The sequence below is a fragment of the Platichthys flesus genome, chromosome 22 (assembly GCF_949316205.1).
Source record: "Platichthys flesus chromosome 22, fPlaFle2.1, whole genome shotgun sequence".
Taxonomy (NCBI): Eukaryota; Metazoa; Chordata; class Actinopteri; order Pleuronectiformes; family Pleuronectidae; genus Platichthys; species Platichthys flesus.
In genome coordinates this window covers 8,425,253-8,446,366 of record NC_084966.1, presented here as the reverse complement: position 1 = coordinate 8,446,366, position 21,114 = coordinate 8,425,253, and the positions used below count along the sequence as shown (strand labels likewise).

The 21,114-nt window shown below is 38.8% G+C and overlaps 3 protein-coding genes across 5 annotated transcripts in view; 2 read left to right on the top strand and 1 right to left on the bottom strand.

Annotated features, from left to right (window-relative positions):
• dhrsx (dehydrogenase/reductase (SDR family) X-linked) overlaps positions 1-15,925 on the top strand; it is a 35,061-nt gene extending 19,136 nt beyond the window's left edge. The window contains exons 1-7 of one of the 2 annotated variants that reach the window (XM_062380981.1): positions 5,108-5,244; positions 9,392-9,499; positions 10,126-10,194; positions 11,746-11,847; positions 11,937-12,144; positions 13,568-13,775; positions 14,960-15,925. In XM_062380981.1, coding sequence (XP_062236965.1) covers positions 5,145-5,244; positions 9,392-9,499; positions 10,126-10,194; positions 11,746-11,847; positions 11,937-12,144; positions 13,568-13,775; positions 14,960-15,142 — 978 coding nt within the window. In that variant the 5' untranslated portion in view covers positions 5,108-5,144 and the 3' untranslated portion in view covers positions 15,143-15,925. Of the gene's footprint in view, positions 1-5,107; positions 5,245-9,391; positions 9,500-10,125; positions 10,195-11,745; positions 11,848-11,936; positions 12,145-13,567; positions 13,776-14,959 lie in introns of those variants that run through there. The other variant, XM_062380979.1, reaches the window with a different exon arrangement.
• A 90-nt stretch (positions 15,926-16,015) lies between these two features.
• LOC133933766 (ankyrin repeat domain-containing protein SOWAHC-like) lies at positions 16,016-18,555 on the bottom strand. Its single transcript, XM_062380978.1, has one exon. The coding sequence runs from the start codon at positions 18,342-18,344 to the stop codon at positions 17,160-17,162; it is 1,185 nt and encodes a 394-aa protein (XP_062236962.1). The 5' UTR covers positions 18,345-18,555; the 3' UTR covers positions 16,016-17,159.
• Positions 18,556-20,545: 1,990 nt separating this feature from the next.
• Positions 20,546-21,114, top strand: part of LOC133933239 (FERM, ARHGEF and pleckstrin domain-containing protein 1-like) — a 48,476-nt gene continuing 47,907 nt past the window's right edge. Inside the window, exon 1 of one of the 2 annotated variants that reach the window (XM_062380192.1) lies at positions 20,546-20,809. The gene's annotated coding sequence lies outside the window, so the exon portion shown is untranslated. The remainder of the gene's footprint in view (positions 20,810-21,114) is intronic. The other variant, XM_062380191.1, reaches the window with a different exon arrangement.

The following is a 21,114-nucleotide window of genomic DNA, read 5'->3' as shown; positions in this document are numbered from 1 at the left end:
CTAGAAATTCTGATTAAAGAACAGTACATACATATACACATGTTTATTTAAATAGTTTTTTTTTATAAAATCAGGTCACTGCTATTCTGATCGAGGCATGATACATTTGAAAGGTGCATTCAGACTCACCCTCACTTGTTGCTTTAGTGGGTTTGGGGTTTAAGGAAGAATCTCCTGTAAGATAGATATTGTTTGCATGAATACATGACTAGAAGGTGTCTTCCGTACATATTTTATTCACTATACCTTAAAGATATAATTTGACAATTAAGATATATATAAGATGCGATATGTGTTAATTACCAAGTGTTAGATGTGGTGATTTTGTTTGTCTTTAAGCTATAACATGCTGCTGTATCTGTCCATTTAGTGTGCAGCTATACAAGCAGTATCAACTTTTTCCATATCAGTTTATTGAGGAAGGATACACCTGACATTCAGTAGGTTTTTCAGAGCATGCCACAAAAATGTATTTCTGTTGAAGTCACTCACCACTGTTACGAAACCTGTCAAACAAACTGAATCCTGTTGAAGAAAAACAGGAAAGTTGTTAAACATCATATCGATTCAGGTCGTTATTTACTTTTGATAATCAAAATAATGATGTCATTCATTAATGACAGGGTACAAAGTAGAAAATAAAATCAGGAAAAAAATGGTAAAAACGAAGGAAATTATACAATTTGATTAAGACATAATATTATCTATTCGTTGTTGTAATTATGTGTTTCTGTTATGGTGAATACAAATATTTAATTTCAGTCCAATGATGTTGTAAAATGCTTGAGCCTCCAAACACTAGGCTGGGAGTTTTCGATGTTTGTAGTTATCAATGGAGGTTCTAACAAAATCAGGGACTCCACCCATAACCAAATGTGCGATAAATGAGTCATGCACTGTATACAGCAGGACATTAACACATAAAGCTATTAAAAAAGCATTGCTTCCTGGTATCTGCTGGTGAATATGGTTTATTTTTACCATATCTGACTAAATTATTTGGTAAAAATAATAACTACTGGGCCTGAATTTGCACACTTACCACTCCAACGATCTGGTCTGTGATGCTCACCTGTGAGAACGGAAACATTGAGCAAATAAGAAAGCAGAAATGCAAGGCAAGACATTTCTACAGCATGTCATGTCAAACACAGAAGTCGTAGAACTAGTTTAAAAACAGTAAGCGATACAAAACTTATTAAAATCAATTACTAAAGATTAAAATTACATAATCTTGTCTGGACAGGAGGTATGTGCCTTAGTATGTCTGCTGAAGCTTTTTCTTTTATAAGAACCTAAAACTAGTAACCATAATCAAATGTGGTTTGATCTCAGTAGGTATCCATCACCTTATTGTTAGTAGCAATTAAATGATCTTTAAAGCTCTTCATTACTAAGTTTTCAGCACAATTAAATGCAGAATTTATCTGCATCATCGTAAATTGTATTTGCATTTCTCTGTACAGAAATAAATAAAAAAGCTGGGTGTGTGACCCCCATGAAATGGTGAAGTTAGGATCAGTCACACCGCAGGTTTAATGCTTGGGCTGCAGCAGAACTAGTGCAATGCTGAGGTTAGTCTTGACATGCGTTATGATTCACAGTCACTGTCAACCTTGAGAAAACTGTCAACAGAGGGCAGGGCATGTTGTTGTTTTGACTTGTATTTCTTTGGTTTACTCGACCAGTTCTCGGCATTATGCCTTTAACATCCAGGGTATAGCAGGGTATCCTCTTGCTATGCTGTTGACATCATAGCAAGAGGATCCACAGCTAGGTGATGATATCAAATAGCGTCCTATACGTCCAAATGTATAAAAAAAAAAAATTGTGACCTTATTATGTTTATTTACAAATTGTTGAATGCCTGTGCACTTAAGTATAGTTGTCAGATAAACATTTAAATTCCATGATGTTAGTGTTAGTTGACAGTTCCAGATGACGGTAAGAGTCATAGTACACAGTACATTCGGGTCGCGACAATTATATTTAATAACATAAAAAAGTATGATTGGACTGCATGAACCTTATATAAGCTAACACACAAGTCTGATGAGGTAAATAACCATATATATATATAATTATATATAATTGTTTTTCTTTTATTTCAGTCAAGATGTACATTTTTAAATATTAAGTAAGTTAAATTGCTAAATATACACCACTTGACACTGCTCTTGAGCAAGATAGTTGAATCACAATTGTAGGCTCCTCTTAAAAAGTGAATTGATACAACATAATACATTTTAACCAATTTTAAGTAACAGTGTCAAAATGATACTATTGTCCAATAGTCAACTTACCTTTTACGGATACTGCTGCAGCAACTAAGAGCAGAAGGAAAGCGATCCTCACAGCAAACTGCATGATGACAACGACTTGGAACTTTCCTGTCAACGCAAATTAAAAACCAGTAGATAGATGTGACGAGCGGTGTATTGGATTTGCAGTTGCAACTCTTCTACGCAACCCCAGTCCTGGCCATTGGCTTTTAAAGAGCATAGTGGGTGTGCCAGTCTGAGATAATGTCCTTACATCAGATCTAGCCTGTTGTGAAATATAAGTATTAATAAACATTTTTAAGAACAGATGGGTGTTTCAGTCTGAGGCAAGGTCCTTATGTGTTGTGAAATAATAATCCAAGTCAACCTGAAAAAAACAGATACTGAGCAATTGGTGGTAAGAACAATTAATGTCAGTCAGTAGTTTATTGTTGTGTTACTATTGACATAAAGCAGGAGCCTCCCAGTGGTCAGCTTACACCTGTCTGTGTTGTACACCAATTTATAACAACAGTTTGTATGGCAGTCATCATCTGTTACTTCTAAGTTATGGATGCATCATTCCAGTATCTGTTTCATAATGTCAATTTAAAAAATAAAATGTAACAACAACCCAATGAGTGCATTCCACATTCTAAAAATAGAATACATTAAAAACAGAAACAAATCAACAACATGCTATGATTACAAATTAAAACTATTTTTGTGAGGGATTTTATTCCTAAAATGCAGGCTGTCTGGGGACAATCTTTACACATGTCACCTATAGCCTGCTGCTACAAAAAAAATCCCCAAAGAAGTTTGAAATGGTTAAAGTCAAAGCAACCACAGAGACAAACTCAAATACTGTACACAATTCAAGCGAGGTTTCCAGTTCAAAAGTATCATCATACATCCTCCAGAAATATTTATACAGAAGAGACCCTTTACTTTAAGAAACAACCTACAAACACACTCATGCCAGTAGATTGCACAATTACTAGTCCTATATATGGACAATGTGGTTGTCTTCAAACTGAGATTCCTGCTGAGATTGAAAAAGTCAAGATTGGGGCAGACAGGAAAATAGATAACAACTTCCTACAGTTCATTGAAGTTGCTGTATGCCGGCTCATGCAGCTGTGCACTTTCTTACATAAGATGTTATTCTTTACGTGCATCAGATACTTTCTGTCCGGATAAAATGTTAGGAGCTGACTGAAGTGCATAGTAGAGGTGGTGATCTAGTAGTGTAGTGCCAGCGATCACACTCCATCCTTAGATAATGAATGTAATCTGATAGATAGGTAAGTGATCTGTATTTATAAAGTGGTTATCTAGTCTTGCTGACCACTCAAATTAAAAAGAAGGGTACCAATCAAATTCAGTGTTGCCACAGTTACTTTGAAAAAGTAACTCAGTTACTTTACAGATTACTTGATTTTAAAAGTAACTTAGTTACTTTACAGATTACTTGATTTTAAAAGTAACTTAGTTACTTTATTAGTTACATTCAGCAGCTGCCGACAACATCCCCCCGTGCAAATGGAGGGTTCTAAGCACACCAAGAAGATGGGCAAATTATCGTGTGTGTGTCCGTGTCATTTTATGCTGCTTTTGATAAACACTTCAGAGAAAATATTTTCTACTTTACTACATATATTTGACAGCCTTACTTAAAAGTTACTTTGATATTTGTGGCTTTTAGATACTGGATGATTTAACATACTCTAAAAAAACTATTGTTAGAGAATAACCCAGAACTTTCTAACCTTGTCTTCGGGCGCCAGAATCAGTTTGCTGTGATGTCTGAGGCTGCTCCCTGCTGGCTGCTGTGTTCCTCTGCTGTGTTTAACCATTAATTCACTTTTGTTGCGAATCAGGTTTAAACCTGATGCTTTATGGATTTTTCCTACATTTTTCAAGAACATAGTAAGGTCATCAGTTTATGATGACCTTAAAACATTCATTTTGAGAATTTCTTCATTTTTTGTATGAATTGCCAACATGTCTGCTGCAAGAATGATTAAAAATGGGGAAGTCCTGGTTTGCCTCTTATTTATAGAGAAGTGAGGAGATGTACCCTCGGGCAGAGAGCCACTGAGCTAGTCATGTGTCCTTATAAATAGATCATTATGTTGCAGACTTGAAATAGAGATTGATGTTCTAGCATATCAAATGCCTTGTAGAAGTTCTAGTCACTGGCCACATGATGACACTGCTGTGGAGTAAAGTTGGGGAGCCCTCAGGGGGCCCTCAGTGGGCCCCTCATAGCCTGGAGCCCACAGCAGTTACCTGCCTTGCCTGTTTTTTCGAAATGTGATGATACACCATTATTAGAATGTTTTTAATTAATACTATAGTTTCCGTATTTAAGATAGGGCTACTAACGCGAGAATGAAATACATTTTAGTTTTTTTCACAATGATTTAAAAAACTGGTAATATTTAGCTTGGCTGGAAAAAGCAAGATGATGGTGTGTTTTAAAAAAAAAAACCCAATTCAAGTGTCCCAGATTAAAAAGCGACCTTTCCCAGATTATCGAATAGGGCAGAATCATACTTTTGAGTGTGATATCTCCGTTCTTTCTGCAGATTTGGTTAGAAAGCATTTTACGTAATTACAGAGAGGGCTGATCTAATGTGTTATACAGATCTCGAAAAAGGCACAAATTGGAAAGAAACAAATAATTAGTCGAATTCACCATATAAACGTATAAATGCATTGATTTATAGTATCTTGTGACGTAGTAATGAGGGCGGACGGGGCGGACTTTCATTTTTCTATACATGGGAGGACCCGTGGAGAGAGAGCACCATAACCAGTCCAGACGGCGACCCGGACTTTTTAGTGTGCAACACAGTGGAACTCGGAAGCAGAAGAATGTGGCTACAGGCGGTGCTGGTGACTCTTCTCCGATTTTATTTGTGCGGCATTAAAGTTCTTATTTATCAGATGTTCAACAGATCTTTCACGTTACCAGGTCAGGTTCATTTCCATTCCCTACACGTTGTTTTAGTCGATTGTATTATTTTAACGTATTATCCGTTTGCATCTCAGAACTCCCTGTCCCTGATTTAGTATTTGGTATTTCTGCAGTAAGGAGCTGCTGTAGAGTTTGGAAAATATATTTATTTTTTGTTATGTTTTAGTTTAGATCTATTTAATTATTTGTGTCTCAATTGACTTAGACTGGATTGCTCAATATGCCTTTTTGTTGTTGTTTTGCTTTACTTCAGTAATTGTACTACAAAACAAAAGGTTGCACTTCACTCCTTTGTTGATCAGATTGATATTATTGGATGACAGAGGCATGGTTAGCCGTAGCTACAAATTAGGGAATTAAAACACGTGTCCACGAGCCAGTGACTGTTACCATTAACCCACAGAATCCTATTTTTATTGAGTTCTTACAGACCTAAGGTCAAAAGTCACAGTAATACAAACCTAATCTACATCGGCACAACAGTGTCATTGCTGTCATCTCTGTCACGACATACTTTCTTTGGTGGCTAGAATCGTTTCCTAGGATTGAACTCACCCGAGAGACGGTATCCTCAGCCAGCAGGTTCTCCAACATAGTTATTGCATCGTAAGCAATACGCTTCAATTTTGGTGTAGTTTCACAACATGTTTACTCTCTGAAGTCAATACATATAAATCAATATGATCAGTGTGTGTTTGTGCATGCCTATAGAATCCAAGTAAATATGATGAAACTGTCTGAAATCATTCAAGTAAAGCCTGACTCAAATGGGATTTCTTTTTTTTCTTTTAAATGATGTGCTGTGGTCAGTTATTGAAATCCTTTCTGATCTCGAGTTCTGCATGCTCGTTTTTCCCGATTTTCTAAGTGGATGTGAGAGCTTTATCCTGGAAACGCATCCAAAATTATACAATCTTGTGTGAGTCACGTTGCCATTTTTCTCTTAATCTTCAACCTTGAGTTTTATCCCCCAGGAAATTCCTTTGGCTTTGTCCTACTGAACGTCCAGTTATATCTGCCAGCTCCTGTAGTTAAGCTAGAGTTACAATGTCATCCAGTCATCCACTCATCTCCCCCTCAGATTTCCATACCTTCTGAAATCTTGACTCTCGAAATATGAGAAAAAACACTGACAAAACCTTGACAACTGAAGTGAAAATTTGATAATATGATCTAAATTCATTGTTTATTTACTTCTTTAGAGCTTTTGAAGTTTGAAGTTTAACTTGTACAATCCGCTTAAGACCACTGCATGTAATCCTCCTTTCTGGACCTTTTTAAGTTCATATCTTTTGGTCTAAACAGAGGGAACGACTGCCTCTAATTAACAAACAACTCCCTCTTTGTAATGTTCTTCATGCACTTACACTAACTCTGGAAGGAACAGTGTTTTCATTGTTACTGCTTTGACTATTTGGTTAGTATTCCGAGCAATCAAACGAAAGGAAAGTTTGTGTTAAATCATATGATGGTAGAGTGAGAAGTTGCTAATGAATTACACTTGAAGACAAAGAGCCAATTGTGCCTCCTTGTGGTGAAATGTTTTTTTTAAACTCATAATCTTTCAAGGAATCTAGGCCAAAGGGGCATTATGGGGCGTTCCAAATTTGTGTTGCAAATTGCTGTTATGGGTCAAAGTTGAACTCTTAAATGTCATAGATTTTTAAATAGAGCTTTAGAAAAATGTACCTCAAATTCATTATTATGCTTTTGTGCTCTTCATCAATTTATTACAGACTTTCAACAATAACCAGATTCCTGAAATACCATGCAAGTTAAAAGATTAAAACAGGCCTAATCCGGGAGGCCCAATAATCGAAGCAGGTTTGCTTCGCTTGGTTGCATGTGTATGAGAAGGGGCCGTATTCATCTGGTAGCAAAAGATAAATCACCATTATCGATAGAAAAACAAAATGTGAAACAGTAATTTAATAGACAACAGCTAAATAATTAGGTTTAGCTTTGTTTCTATTAAGTATAGGGAGTCTATTCCCGATTTTGGATGCTCTCACTGAAAAAGTCATGTTCAGCCTTGTGAGTCTCTGTGGGTTCACAGTTGAATTGCTATAGGCCGAGGAATTTTGACGATTTGTTCCGTCTGCACCGTGTGACCTGCATTTCATTTGCTGAATGAAAAAAATAAAGGTGTTTAATTGTATCAGCACTGTAATTTTATAACATTTGCTCTATAATGTGTAATAGTGTAATATTTTGGGAGACGGACCTAAATAGGTGAGCCCTTAATGAATCATCACGTACAAACACTAGAAGTGGGAGAAACAGCTAACCTTTTATTGTTACTTTTATAACAGTAATGCAGAACCCAACTGTGGAGCTGCGGCTGTTCAAGTTAGAGCTTCAACACTTAAACCATTCAAAGTTGTATTTAGCTTTGCTAGCAGATTTTCTCTGGGATCAGTCTAAATGGGTTCAACAAATACTGAATCATTGCCATGAAATCCTTTTAGCCACATCCTCTGTCCCTTTAGGATGTACACATCATCAGATCCAAATTTAAATTGGTCAATATAATATATTGGTTTGTGAGCAAATATCTGTCAAACTAATTGCATTCCCATCAGCTACATCTGGACTTTGAGTTAGGTAGTTATTAATATGTGGGATAAATGTCTTAAATGTCAAAAATGGACTTATGTCGATCATGGAAATTCAATTTTTTTTCAAGGTGGTACTCGGGTTTTAATATTGTTGTAAACACAGCCTCACTGATCTGCTGCTGGTTTGACTTTAGACTCAGTCTGTGGACTCAGTGTCAGTCATAAACTTACATTTCTGTTTGTCTAGGAGTTAAAGAGTTGAGACATGCAGGTTAGTCACCTTTTACCAGTGTTGGTAGGCCTTACTTTTTACTGGACCACACCCATATAATCCTGAGAAGAGGTTTGGTTAGAAAACACCAATGTTGGTGGACTATAGGTGTTCAACCTCTCTACAGAAAATCAATTCCCTTTGGTATTACATTAACAGCAATGCAGCCATAACGTTTTGGATCAAAGAAGTATAAATTAATTGTTTGTGATTATGATAATAATGTTGTGTTAATACTGTGTTGTCATTATCTGTCCTCGCCTCCTGAAAATATTTGCTGCTTTCTTTTTAGTTTTAGTCGGGCTTTGTAATTTTACTTAAAAAGCATTGTTCTGCAGAACACTGCCCCATATATAAAATTATGTAAAAGTAGATTTTCAACAGTTGCCTGACCTTATCATTTGTTTTGTTTATTATTTTAATGAAGTATTGGAAATGTTACTCTGTCACGGGCCAACAGATTTAATTGTATTAACTGGTTGTTGTCTTAATTCCTACATAGACCACCTTTTTGTTTGTATTTGTTGAGAAGGTCCACAATTGAGCTACATTGACCTTCACATTTATAAGTAAGAAAATGTCTGATATAGATGAAGGGAGTAGCAATTACAAATTAATTAAGGAGTCAGTTTCAGTAATGGTAAAGTATCACAATCAGAGGCCACCAGTATCCTAAATCCATCACCATGATCCACTGCTACTATGAGGATCCATCATCCACCAGCATTCGCACCTCATTGTCCAGGGTATTATTTCCGCCAGCCTGTGTATCTTGGTGAACTTGAATTGAATATGACTTGGTAGTGGACCTCGAGATGAATTATTCCTGAGGCCGATCGGTCAGGGATACGGAAGGCTACACCCCTGCAGTAAAGAACTGGGGGCTGATTGTGTGGATGCGCACAGCAAAACTTTTCTAGTCTCAATGGCCGCTATACAGAACATTTATTGCCATTCACAAACACATTCATACACTGTTTTAATGCAGCACTTTCCCTATGAGAATGGGCCATTTTGAAGTTCAGTATCTTGCCCAAGGACCCTTGACCATGCAGAATCACTGGGATTATGTGATATGGTCAACAATATAATATAATATAAGTTATTTTGTCATAAAGTGATTTGTTTATTCATTGTAGTGTAATAATTTTTTTTTACAAAAGTTACCATGTTACAAATGTGATACTAATCTGGTCTTTTCTTTTTCCAGCGTGGCAGCGATACGCTTTTGTATGCTGGTGCAAAGAAATAAATCTGCAGTATTGGATCAGTAAGACTCATTTTGATACTGATTTGAGCCCTCTCTCCTCCACAGTCTTACCCAAGCAAAATGGAAGGGTTGCCATTGTGACGGGGGGTACCAGAGGAATGGGTTTAGAGGCAGCAAAACATCTGGCCAGCCTAGGCATGCATGTTGTCATTGGTAAGCAACTGCACCAACTCAGTCAGCTAATTACTGTCTACAGAATATAACCCGCTTCCCCTTATTAATGCATGTTGATACAGCTCTGCAGTCCAGCTTTATTTGAAATATATGCTGTTTGTTCTCCCTCATTATTGTCAATAAATTGAGGAAATGCCGTCAGAGGAAGACGGCAGTTGTGATCTGTAATTGTTTAAAAATGTCAATGTAAAGAACCTTTTCTTACATAATAAATGATCTAGCTCACAGATGTTCTGTTTTGGCACATTCATTTTAAAACTCAAGCTCATAGCTACACATGTTCCCGATCGGTCCATTTTCCCTCAATATGTGTTTTGTTTGTATCGTAAGATTAGACTCATGGAGGCCAAAGAAACAATTGAAGTATAATGGTTTTATTTTATTTTCACGTTTTTCAAAGACCAAAAACTAATTTTAACTGGCTGACTGAGGTAATGATTCCATGTCCCAGTGAAACAGGAAATATCCCCAATAGTCAGACGCTATGTGACTGTAGCTATTAGTTCCGTTGTCTGGTTTCTAGCAGAGATGGCGTGAGTCACTGAGGGCAGTAGGGAATTCAGTTTGAGTGGTTATCAGTCTCGCTAATTCTCATTCGTCTCCAGCTGGAAATGAGAGAGAAGAGGGCGCAGCCGCCGCCAAGAAGATTAATGAGGAAGGCAGCGAAGGAAAAGGTAATGACCCCGCTGTCTCAACTTTTCTTTTTTCTATCTTTGTCTGTCATTTTAGCAGTTTGGAGCCAAAGCAGGAAAACCACAAACTTCTAAAGCAGTCACATTAAACACCTAAAACGAGATATCAAATGGGAAGCCTGTAAAACTGGCCCACTATATCGAAGATACAAAGAAAAATAATGAATGAACCATATATAAATATGGCCCAAAAATTAAAGTAATGTCAATTGCAGTGTCTATTATTGTATTTCACTTAAACATTGGTAGATACGCTTCAAAATGAAATGTCTGTTATGTCTTTTTTTGTATGAATTTAAATTCAAAACGGATATCTTAATATGAGAGAAATATATTTGCTGCACACAGGACAAAGTGGGACTATGGGAGGATGGATTTTCTGTCCTTTTGAAAACTTATTCTAAGTACTGAAGATACTGTGATGTGAAGACAAGCATCCCAGAACCTTCCAGCTGAGTGAATTCTCACCTTATCAAAGCCGACTTAGTGTCTTGTCACAAAGAGCACATTGTATTAGTGTCACTGCGTGTGAGAAACAGAACTAACAGGACTGTCAACTTTTCCATGTTTCTTCATGTGGACACTCTGCAACATGATATCAATAAGCAATCTCCATTCTCTAGTTGCTATCACTCGTGAGTTATCTCAGTCAGAATAATTGACAGTAAAACTGTAAAATTGAAATTAATTTTATTGCCACAAGCAGCAGCATATGACTCGCATGCTAAGAATTTAAACCCAAACTTAATTTTTGCCTCAAGTAATTGTATAACTGCACTATTCCATTATTGACGGATAGAGATATTCAACAGATATATTAGAGATAGCTAGAGACCAAAAGCAGAGCTAAAGAAAAAGGGACTATCTGACTTAGATCCATTAATCATATAAAAACTAACTTTATGAATGATAATGTTATCTTCCTCTAAAAATGTGATTGCGAAATGTGTATTTTAGCTCAGGTGTCAATTTCTTCGAAACACCAAGATAAAAATATACTGTCCAACAGTCCTGCAGTTAATCCTCCTTCATGGCGATTATGGTCAATTTAAGAGTGAGATTTGCAATTTGAGCTGCTGTTGAACTGTCTCGTTTTGTCTTCCCCATTAATATCAATAAGGCTACGCCAGATAGCAGATGTGGACCGTTTTGTATAATGCAATACAGTTCAACAGTATCACACACTCGAGCCCCCAAAATGTATTCCAGACCTGCTGTAATAGACTGCATTGGATTTATCTACGTGATCTTCTCCAAGTGTTCCGCATTCAAACGTTTAGTCACAACTTGAGGTGATAAGCGCTATCTAATATTGGAAACCACTGTATGAATGCAGTCCATTTATTTGTCAGGGGTTGTGTGCGGAGGGGAAGCCACCCTCGTAGATCAATGGTGGAGTTTCCCTAATTACGTTTCACCAGGATCAATGGAGAGTGTTGAAGTTGACTGGACACGAGGTGTACTAGTTCTTTTAATTTAAAAACCTTGTTATCTTATAGACTGTTTTAATAAATTCTATTTTTAATTTCACAGCTGAGTTTGTCTACATGGACCTGACCTCACTGAAATCAGTGCGGCAGTTTGTTCAGGGCTTCAGAGACAGAGGTCTACCGCTCCATGTCCTGGTTAACAATGGTAAGCTTATGATAAGGTCGTAGTGCTATGGTTTATGCTGACTCTTAGAAAAAACGATCTAATATTCTACTTGTGGTTCTCTCATGGAGCTGGGACTATGCTGGTTTCTGAGAGTATAACAAAGGACGGCTTTGAGTTCCACTTTGGTCTCAATTACTTGGGCCACTTCCTGCTGACCAACCTGCTGCTGGACCTGCTGAAGACGTCCGGACGACCGGGCCGCTGCTCCAGAGTCGTCAACATGTCCTCCGCCACGCACTATTCAGGCATTGTGGACATGGGTGACTTGAACCGGAGGTAAGAGGAAGAAGGAGATGTTGCTGCCCTAACTACACTAAACATGAATTTCTATTGGCAATTTTAACACTTTTAGTTTCTTAGTGTTAAATATATTGCTTAATTTATGTTAAAAGCATTATTTTATCATGATTGCATGTTTTCTTATGGGGTTTAAATTGTGATCAAATCATCAGTTGAGTGATGTTACTCCAAAAAAAAGATACTATATATACTAACCCCTTTCTTTGTGCTGGTTCATTTAAATTCTGGTTCATTTAAATTCATTTAAATTCACCTCCCACCTATGTGTTCTTGTGCAGGTCATTGTGCTTCCACCAAAAGTGCTTTTAAATTTGTGTAAAGACAACAAGGCTACAGTAACTATAATTGAAACCACATATACAGCTATTTTGAAACTGGGGTTGAGATGTAACAAACTTTAGCAGAGACAAACACTCAGTTACAGATAATAATAACTTTATTTGTAGAGCACTTATCTAAGCAAGGTTACAAAGAGCACAAAAAGCCGTCACAGGAGCAGTTGTTTCCATCACATTTGAAGGTTCACTTTGGCTAAAGGTAAATCTGACTGGCTAATGGCTTGTATGGCAGTGATATGAACCCCATGTGTCCCGCTCAGTAGGTTAGACTTCGTTTCCTCTGTGTCTTTTTTATCTTTTAAAAAACAAACTAAACTGTTTCAAAGTAAGTAAAAAAGAACTAAAGAGTTCTATGTAAGATATTGACTTGAAGTACATTTTTCTTCAAGTACTTCAAGTTTTGATTCTGTTATGGGGAGCAGTCTACAGTTTAATTTGAAAAGTTCAATTTTCTTATCCATCGATGTATTCCTTCTTTAATGTCCAAGATTTGTGTTTTGTCGTGGCTGGTTGGTGTTCCATCCTGTTCTGTTTTTCCACTCTCTGTGTCTTTTTTTATCTTTTAAAAAACAAACTAAACTGTTTCAAAGTAAGTAAAAAAGAACTAAAGAGTTCTATGTAAGATATTGACTTGAAGTACATTTTTCTTCAAGTACTTCAAGTTTTGATTCTGTTATGGGGAGCAGTCTACAGTTTAATTTGAAAAGTTCAATTTTCTTATCCATCGATGTATTCCTTCTTTAATGTCCAAGATTTGTGTTTTGTCGTGGCTGGTTGGTGTTCCATCCTGTTCTGTTTTTCCACTCTCTGTGTCATATTCACTTTTTTCCAGTTGTATCGTTTTTTTTGTCACTTAGGCTGTCTACATGTTTGACCTGCCTCTATCAGTGGTGTGAGGAAGAATCACTTACAGGCCAACTCTATAAACAAATAAAGCATTAAAGAATAGTTGTTTTTCAATGGCCATGGCTCATTCTTTTAAGCCAACGAAGAGATCTGTCAGACTGAGAGTTTGAGGACTTGTGAGTTAACCTGAATCCCCCCCCCCCCTCTGTCTCCAGGATCTGCTACAGTTCCCATGGTGCCTATGCTCAAAGCAAATTGGCGCTGGTCCTCTTCACCTACTACCTGCAGGAGCAGCTGTCAGCTGCCGGCTCTCCGGTTATTGTCAATGCTGTGGACCCTGGCATGGTGGACACAGCCTTGTATGACAACCTGTATACCCTTGCACAGATGCTGAAGAAACCGGTGGCCAAGATTCTGTTCAGGGTACATATGACTTGTTTTGTGTTAACACAGTCTGATTAATTTGTATATCTACTAAGTATAAGCAATACAGCCAAAACGATGTTTTAGATGTTTTCCTCGATGATTTTAACATTATCTTTCAGGACAGTTAAGCATGGCAGTTTATTCAAGAAATACAGGACATCTCATACATTTATTAACTATTTGCCCCCAGATGCTTCAAGTAAGTACAGCACAGGCATAATCTTTAATTATATTAAATCTGTATTTATGTAAATAGGTTATAATCTACACAATTTTTCTATTTTGCCCATCTAGCGCTGGGCGATATATAGAATGTTAGATGTCCTGACTGGAAGGAACAGATAAATGTATTTACATAGAACTTCTTATTTAAGGTGTAAATAGCTTCCCAGACCTGCAAGAGAGTAAACATTAGGCAAACACCAGCTACGGAAATAAAGGGTACATACAGTATGTTTAATATAATCTTAAGAAAGTTGAACATCTTGACAGTAAGGTTTAAGACGGCTAATGCTAAATATTTAACCTGTTTTAAATCTAAATAAGTTTGGGGATTTCTCCTTTGAAAAAATATGTTACAGGCCATATCTGAACTGCACGTAAAATAGGGCTAATAACAAATATGGTGTGGAAATGTGAGAAATGGAAAAATGAGAATGAATGGATGAGGAATTAATTTCTCTCACCCTCTTGAGTGATGTAGTTCCAGATTAACAGACCAACAGCAGGCTCAGATCAACTCATCACATCCTACTTTTAAGAGATGTTTTGAATGTTTTAAATCCTACAGTTTGTGTCTCATAAAGGCCTGTTTGGTAAGTTATCATTAACTTCAATGGATGTAACAGGTGCCTCATGCAAGCCCCTTTACCACCTCCCATCCCCTTGACTTTTATTTCAGAAATGTGTAACATTGTGTCAAACCACTTCCTCTGTCTTTCACAATATAACTGTGTTGACACTGTGTGTTTGGAAATTTCAATGATTAGTGACAATGTTTTAGAGATGGACAAGAAGGATTTTTTTGGGAGATCCTAGTTGTACTTCAAGAGGCTTCTATAGGGGATTATAGGGCCCTCTAGATGGTTCAATATTTCTGGGATACTTTGTGATGAGCATGCCCAACCACCATCCCCATTTTGGTTTATTTTGTTCTACCGTATTGTATCTGTGTTTCTTAGACTCCAGCAGAGGGAGCATCTGTGGCCGTCTACGCTGCTGCTGCCTCTGAAATGGAGGGCGTGGGGGGCTGTTACCTGTATAATGGCAAGAAGACTCAGTCCTCTGACCTCTCCTTCGACTCTGAGCTTCAAGAAGAGCTGTGGAAAAAGAGCTGTGAGCTTGTGGGCCTTCAGCAGGCCTGACATTTGAGAGAGGCTATCTTGAGCAGCGCCTGTCTGGATTTTGTTCCAACACTTAAATATCCAGATGTAAAGGCTATCCACATCTGCTTACATTGTAAATTTTTCCTATTTAGTCGAGTAAAGAAACTTGCCGCTGTCCCTGTAGCAAAATAGCAAAAGCCAAAATACCTTAAAGAAAATTATGAATGTGACTCAAGTTACACTGATGACTCATGATGAAACACAAGTGCCACGTTTAACTGTTGTGTTTTAAGACACTATATCAGACCTTAATATGGGTTTCAACAACTCTATTTTTTTAGAAATATTCTGTCTTAAAGAATTTTTATACATTTTAGCATTTTAGATATCAAAGGACCAATATTTAATGGGTCCTTCCTTGGAACCCTTCCCCACCTTTTCTTCATCTTTCAATTCCATCGTTTCAGTAGTTTTTGTGCCTTAACCACTCAACATTAAGCACTTATCATAACCTCTAATCAAGTTTGGATGTGTATTGTCTGTACAGTGTAATTTTATCTATATTTAATATATGTGAATCTATGGATGCTGGAGTTTGAGTTACAATGAAAAGATTTGTCTATTTTAAAATGATCAGCAACTGGACCTCTCTTGATACAACTACTGCAAGCTGGCATATTATGTTTTATTACATGTACTTCTTGGTATTTTAATGTGCCTAGCTTCTTCTGCTGCAGTTGTCGGCTAACAATGTTTCTTGTCAGACACCCACTCAACATATGGAGACCAAAATAAAACATGTCTGCTAAGATGCAAAACAAGGCTATAGATCAACTGTGATTTGTTTGATTAAACATGACGATGGAAATTTGACCTGGTGAGACTTCATAGTCTTAAGTATACTTTAGTCCTTGCAAGAAGGTCAGGCAATCATACAGCATGTTAAGAGCATTCTGCAGAAGGAATGACAAAGAAATGATACATATTGTTCACATGTGCATGCAGCAACAGTCATCAGTCATTTATAGAATTACAACAATATGTGTTTTATTTAATTAGAAGACAAACATCAACCATAAAAAGCAGTGCAATGTTCCAATAAACCAGACACAGGTAACCAGGTAAATATTGGATCTTAGTTCCAGAATTCTAATTAATAAACTTCATAAAGGCTTGTAAAACATCCCCATGCTTTGCTCTGCCTAAAAGTGCCTAGATAATGTTTGCATTTTTTTACTGTAACAATTGCTGTTCATGCTTCTTTTAAGTAAAGGTTTATACAGACTGGATATTATGCACTTATAATTCTAAGACTTGAAGAGTGCAATGCACAAAAGTGCAACGATGTAAGTCTACAAGACATAAACAAAATCTTTGAAAGCTGAACTAGTTGGAGATAAACAGGGATGGCAACAAGTACTGTGTACATACTAGAAAACATTGAACAAATAAAAAGGTTTAAACTTGTGTTTACACAGCAAAGATAGAGACAAGGTCTTGGAAACCTCACATGGGACAAATGGAATTTCGTCTTTGTATCACCGACAGCACCTGTCTTGACAGACCATGAATGAACGTACAAGATATCACAGAAAAAATGTGACTAGAAATGTAACATCATCACATCATTCTTCATCTCCAAAGACCTTAGTTTGTTGTACAGCTTAACATGAGAAGCATTTGCAGTGTGGCATAAGTCAAGTTCTGACACGAAGCGGTATGTTGCCCCATATCTGACTCAAACCTTGGCTGTCGCAAGCCTCAATAATATCACACATTTGGAATGTCTATATATTTACAACAAAGTGTTCAATGCTCTAAAACAAAGAGAATATCCAGTTATTAAACTGCTGCTTCTTAGTCAGACTTTCATACACCAACTCAGGCAAAACGCCCATGAACAAACTTATTAAATACTGTTTATTTAGCTAAAAAATAAACAATTTGTAAATAAGCAACACACACACACTTGAATTGATATTATGCATGTAGTTGGAGCTGAGAGCTTTAACAGATCTTCCATCTTATCAAGAATAAAGATTGTGCTGTCTCTGTCTCACCCAAAGAAATGTGTCTTAGGTCTGGGCTTAGAGAAGCCTTCCTCAAACCCCTCCAAGTCTTCTGTATTGTGGAAAGTTGTGCTGTGGACAATCTGCGATGTCCTCCAGCGGAGCCGCTGCAGTTTGGGCTTCATCCTGCTGAGAGAAGACATCCGCCTCACGGGTTTCTCCCTGACTCGACCATGCCCATCCACAGAGTCACAGTCGCTTGAGTTCAGCCGCCTGAGGGGCTTCAGGTTGGATTGGAGAACCTTGGAGAACCTCCAAGGGCCTCTGTCCTTGCAGTCAGTGTCCTCTGAGTTTGATTGCTCGTAAGCTCCAATGATGTCCTGTATGTCCACACTTGCACTGTCAGTAAGGTACTGGCAGGCCTTCCTTCCACTGTAGTCCCTGATCTCTACATCAGCATTATAGGCACCCACCAGGATCTTCACCACCTCCATGTGGTTGTGCATGGCAGCTATGTGCAGCGGCGTGTAGCCAGTGTTGGATCTAACATCAATATTGATCGGAATGCTGTACTGCTTGGCAAAGTTAACAATACGCGCTATGAGCTCGGGATTGCCCAGTTTGGCGGCCCAGTGCAGGCAGGTGAACCCAGACACGAAATCCTTCCTCAGGATCAGACTGGGTTCGGTGGTGAGGAGGCGGCTCAAGCTGCCCCACTCGCCATCTGAAGTGCACATCATCCACTCATGTTCCAGAGGGTCCAGAGTGACCGAAGTCCTGTCTTCGTCCAGGACGGAGGAGAGCATGGACACGGAGTCACTGTCACTCCTGGAGGACAGGTGAATGGACCTGCGCGGCACCAGGCTGCGCCCCCCCCGGGGGGATCTGTCCATCATCACCTGGATGAAGTGTTGGCGGCCGCTGTTGCCTTCACTGCCATTGAGACTGCAGGTGTCAAACTGTCCCTCATCGTCCACGTCGTCTGTCTCAGGCTGCCCGGATCCCTCAGAGCTTCTCACAACACGAATGTGCGCTGCAGTGTCTGACTCCGCCTGTCCAGACCTGCCAGTGGCTCCAGGGCTGGGCCGGGTGGACACCGATCCCTCCGCAGAGAGAGGCGACGCTTCAGTCACTGAGATTTCTGGTATCGCAGGTGCGTGACTCACCGACTCCTTCCTGGATTCCCTCCTGGATTCCCTCCTCGCTCCCCACAGGCTGTCCGTGTTCCCCATCTCTCACCCGAGCTGTTGTCCTTCTCCTCAACTTTCCAAACAAACTCATGACGCGCGGGACAGACCCCAGCTGAAGGAGGAGCGTCATGCCGAGCTCTCACCTGTTGTCACTTCCGTAACCCGGGCCCGGTGGAGACTGTCCGACCTGTACTTCCTAGAGAACTTTTGTCTTCTTTAAAATCTTGGAACCTCTTGGCTCACGCCGACACACTTTGCGCCGCATTTAGATTTTAAGCCCGGGCCACAATGGCTGGCCGTCTCAGAGCGATTACCGTAAACTGTGATCAGTTGCGCACTCGAAACGCTATGGAATGCCGTTTGAGTCAAATTTAAATAATTGAATAAACAAATAGGTAAATAAATAAGTAAATATGGCTATGCAATAAACCCTGGAATAAATATGAATATATAACTGAATCCATTTATTTATATATCTTTTGCCATATGTTGTTTTTTTCAGGGTTTATTTTATAGCCATATTTATTTTCCTGTCTATTTATTTACCCATTTCTTATTTTTGACTCAAACGGCAGTCCATAAGCACGCCCCTGGCAGTTTTTCTTTTAAATTACAGTAGAATAAAAGTATAATTATATAAACTTATTTATAAGTTAATAATAACGTATTAACTCACTCCTTCCAAAGAACAAGCCTTTTCTGCTATCTTTATCAAGGGATTCAAAGCATCGCTCTTTTTCATGAAACTGATATTGTTGGACAAAGTACTAGTTAGACTACTGCCACTAATAATATGAAGTACACTGTGTACGTTTGAGTCATCTTGTGTCAAAGTCCCTTTCAGAGAACAAGAACGAGTCCTTTTAAGATATCTTTGCAATTCCAATTAAAGAAAGCACAGCAACCATGCTCAAGTTAGTCATTAATGGCACAAGAATGTGCACAGGGGAACCTTGGGAGAGGGAGAGAGAGAGGGGGGCTGAAGCTGAGGCTGGGTGCATCAGGGTCCCCCAGCAGTCTGAGCCTAAATAGCAGACATTCCAGATGACATTTCTCTTGCTTCTAGTGAAACTCTCAGGAATTTGGGCGTTATTTTGATCCTGATTTGTACTTTGATCCCTTTTTTCACTTGGACCAAAAACACACCAAAAATTGGACATGTCCTGTCGCAGAATCAGAGACTGTGATGGTGGATCAGGATCGTATTGACAGCTGATGGTGGATACTGGTGGTAGATCGTGGTAGTGTCAGAGATGAAAACGGATGGAGGATCATGGGGCTGGAGTTTGAGTGCGGCAATGGATCATGACGATGGACTGTGGATTATTGTGGCATTACTGACCCCTAGGGGATCCGCGGAGGTACTGAAGGGGGGGTTGCGAAATTTTGGGTTGTTTGACAATTCTTTTTTTCAAACCAATGTTTTTTCCACAAATTTAAATGGCTTTAAATACACAAAATGATCCAACATATTGTAGAGAACAGGTAAATGGAGGAAACGACGTTAACTTTCAGTCAGCAATGCAAACACTGCAACTCCTATACCATGCACGTTTAAAATAAAAACGTGAATATATGAACCTGTGTATTATTTGAATGGCTTAGTATTGAATGCACCATAACAGGGTAGCTATGTTTATACATGGCACTAGGCCCAGTTTAATATAAAACACAATTTTATACAATGTATATAAGGACAACCACGTTTAGGTGGTTGGAAACGAGGTAGGGTTCAAATTAATAAATCATTTTCTGGGTTTATGTCACATGATAACTCGAGCACATGAAAGCAGTAACATGACGGTAAAAAATGAATGAACAAGTACAATAAAAGAGGGAAATAAAACAATAAAATCACACATCAAAGCATTTCTATATAAATAAGATGAGATAAGATAAAATGAGATAAGTTAAGTTAAGATAGTTCACTTGTTACAGCAGCAGATAGAGAAAAAACTAGTTACAGTAGAAAATAGAATACAAATATGCAATAAAATGTTATATAGATATGTGTACATAGTATACACCTGGTAAGTAAAGCGTCCTTGTTAATGTAGTGGTTTGAAAAGTACAATATTAGCCTTCAAAATAATATAAAAGTAGCATGGAGGTGGAAATACTCATACAATGTATAAATAGCTCCATAACTCCTTGACTCCACAGCTGCGTTTCCTCCGATCTACCACAGAGTGTCGCTGTCGGGCCGCTCTCTCTCTCTCTCACACACTCTCTCTCTCTTGCCTAGCGCTGTGGAGCTGGAGGCGGCGTGTGTGTGTTTGTGTGTGTGTGTATATGTGTGTGTGTGAGTCGCTCCTCATTGTTTCGGGAGAAATCTCGCACGGCTTCCCCACAGTCGCCTCGATGGCCGCCGCACGCTCTCCACGGCCCAGCTGAGAGGGAGCGGTCCGGCTTCGACGCACCTACTCCCGGACAGGAGCACCAGGGTTTTCGCCGCTAGCGCGTCCAAGACACAGACGCTCCTCGACAACCGACAGAACAGACACGGGGTAAGGAAAACCATGCTACCCGGCTCGTGGAGCGAGGTTCCACGTAGCCTCTCCCGGTGTTTCCCCTGCGTGTAGCGCAACACGGTCTCTGCTCCTAAAGAAAAGTGAAAGAGACTCGTTGGCTTTTATTTATTTTACGCAACAGTTCGAGATGTTTCGGGGTTTCTTTTACGCGTTAGCTCGCTTCCATTGCAGCTTGTTCATTTTTCACTAATCTGCCTCAGGAGGAGCTTCTTCTTCTTCTTCTTCTTCTGCTGCTGCTGAACCTCCTGCACCAACTTCTCCACACGCACAAACACACACAC

Coding starts and splice junctions, on each gene's coding strand:
- LOC133933766 (XM_062380978.1), bottom strand. CDS start 18,344: ATGGGGAACACGGACAGCCTGTGGGGAGCGAGGAGGGAATCCAGGAGG.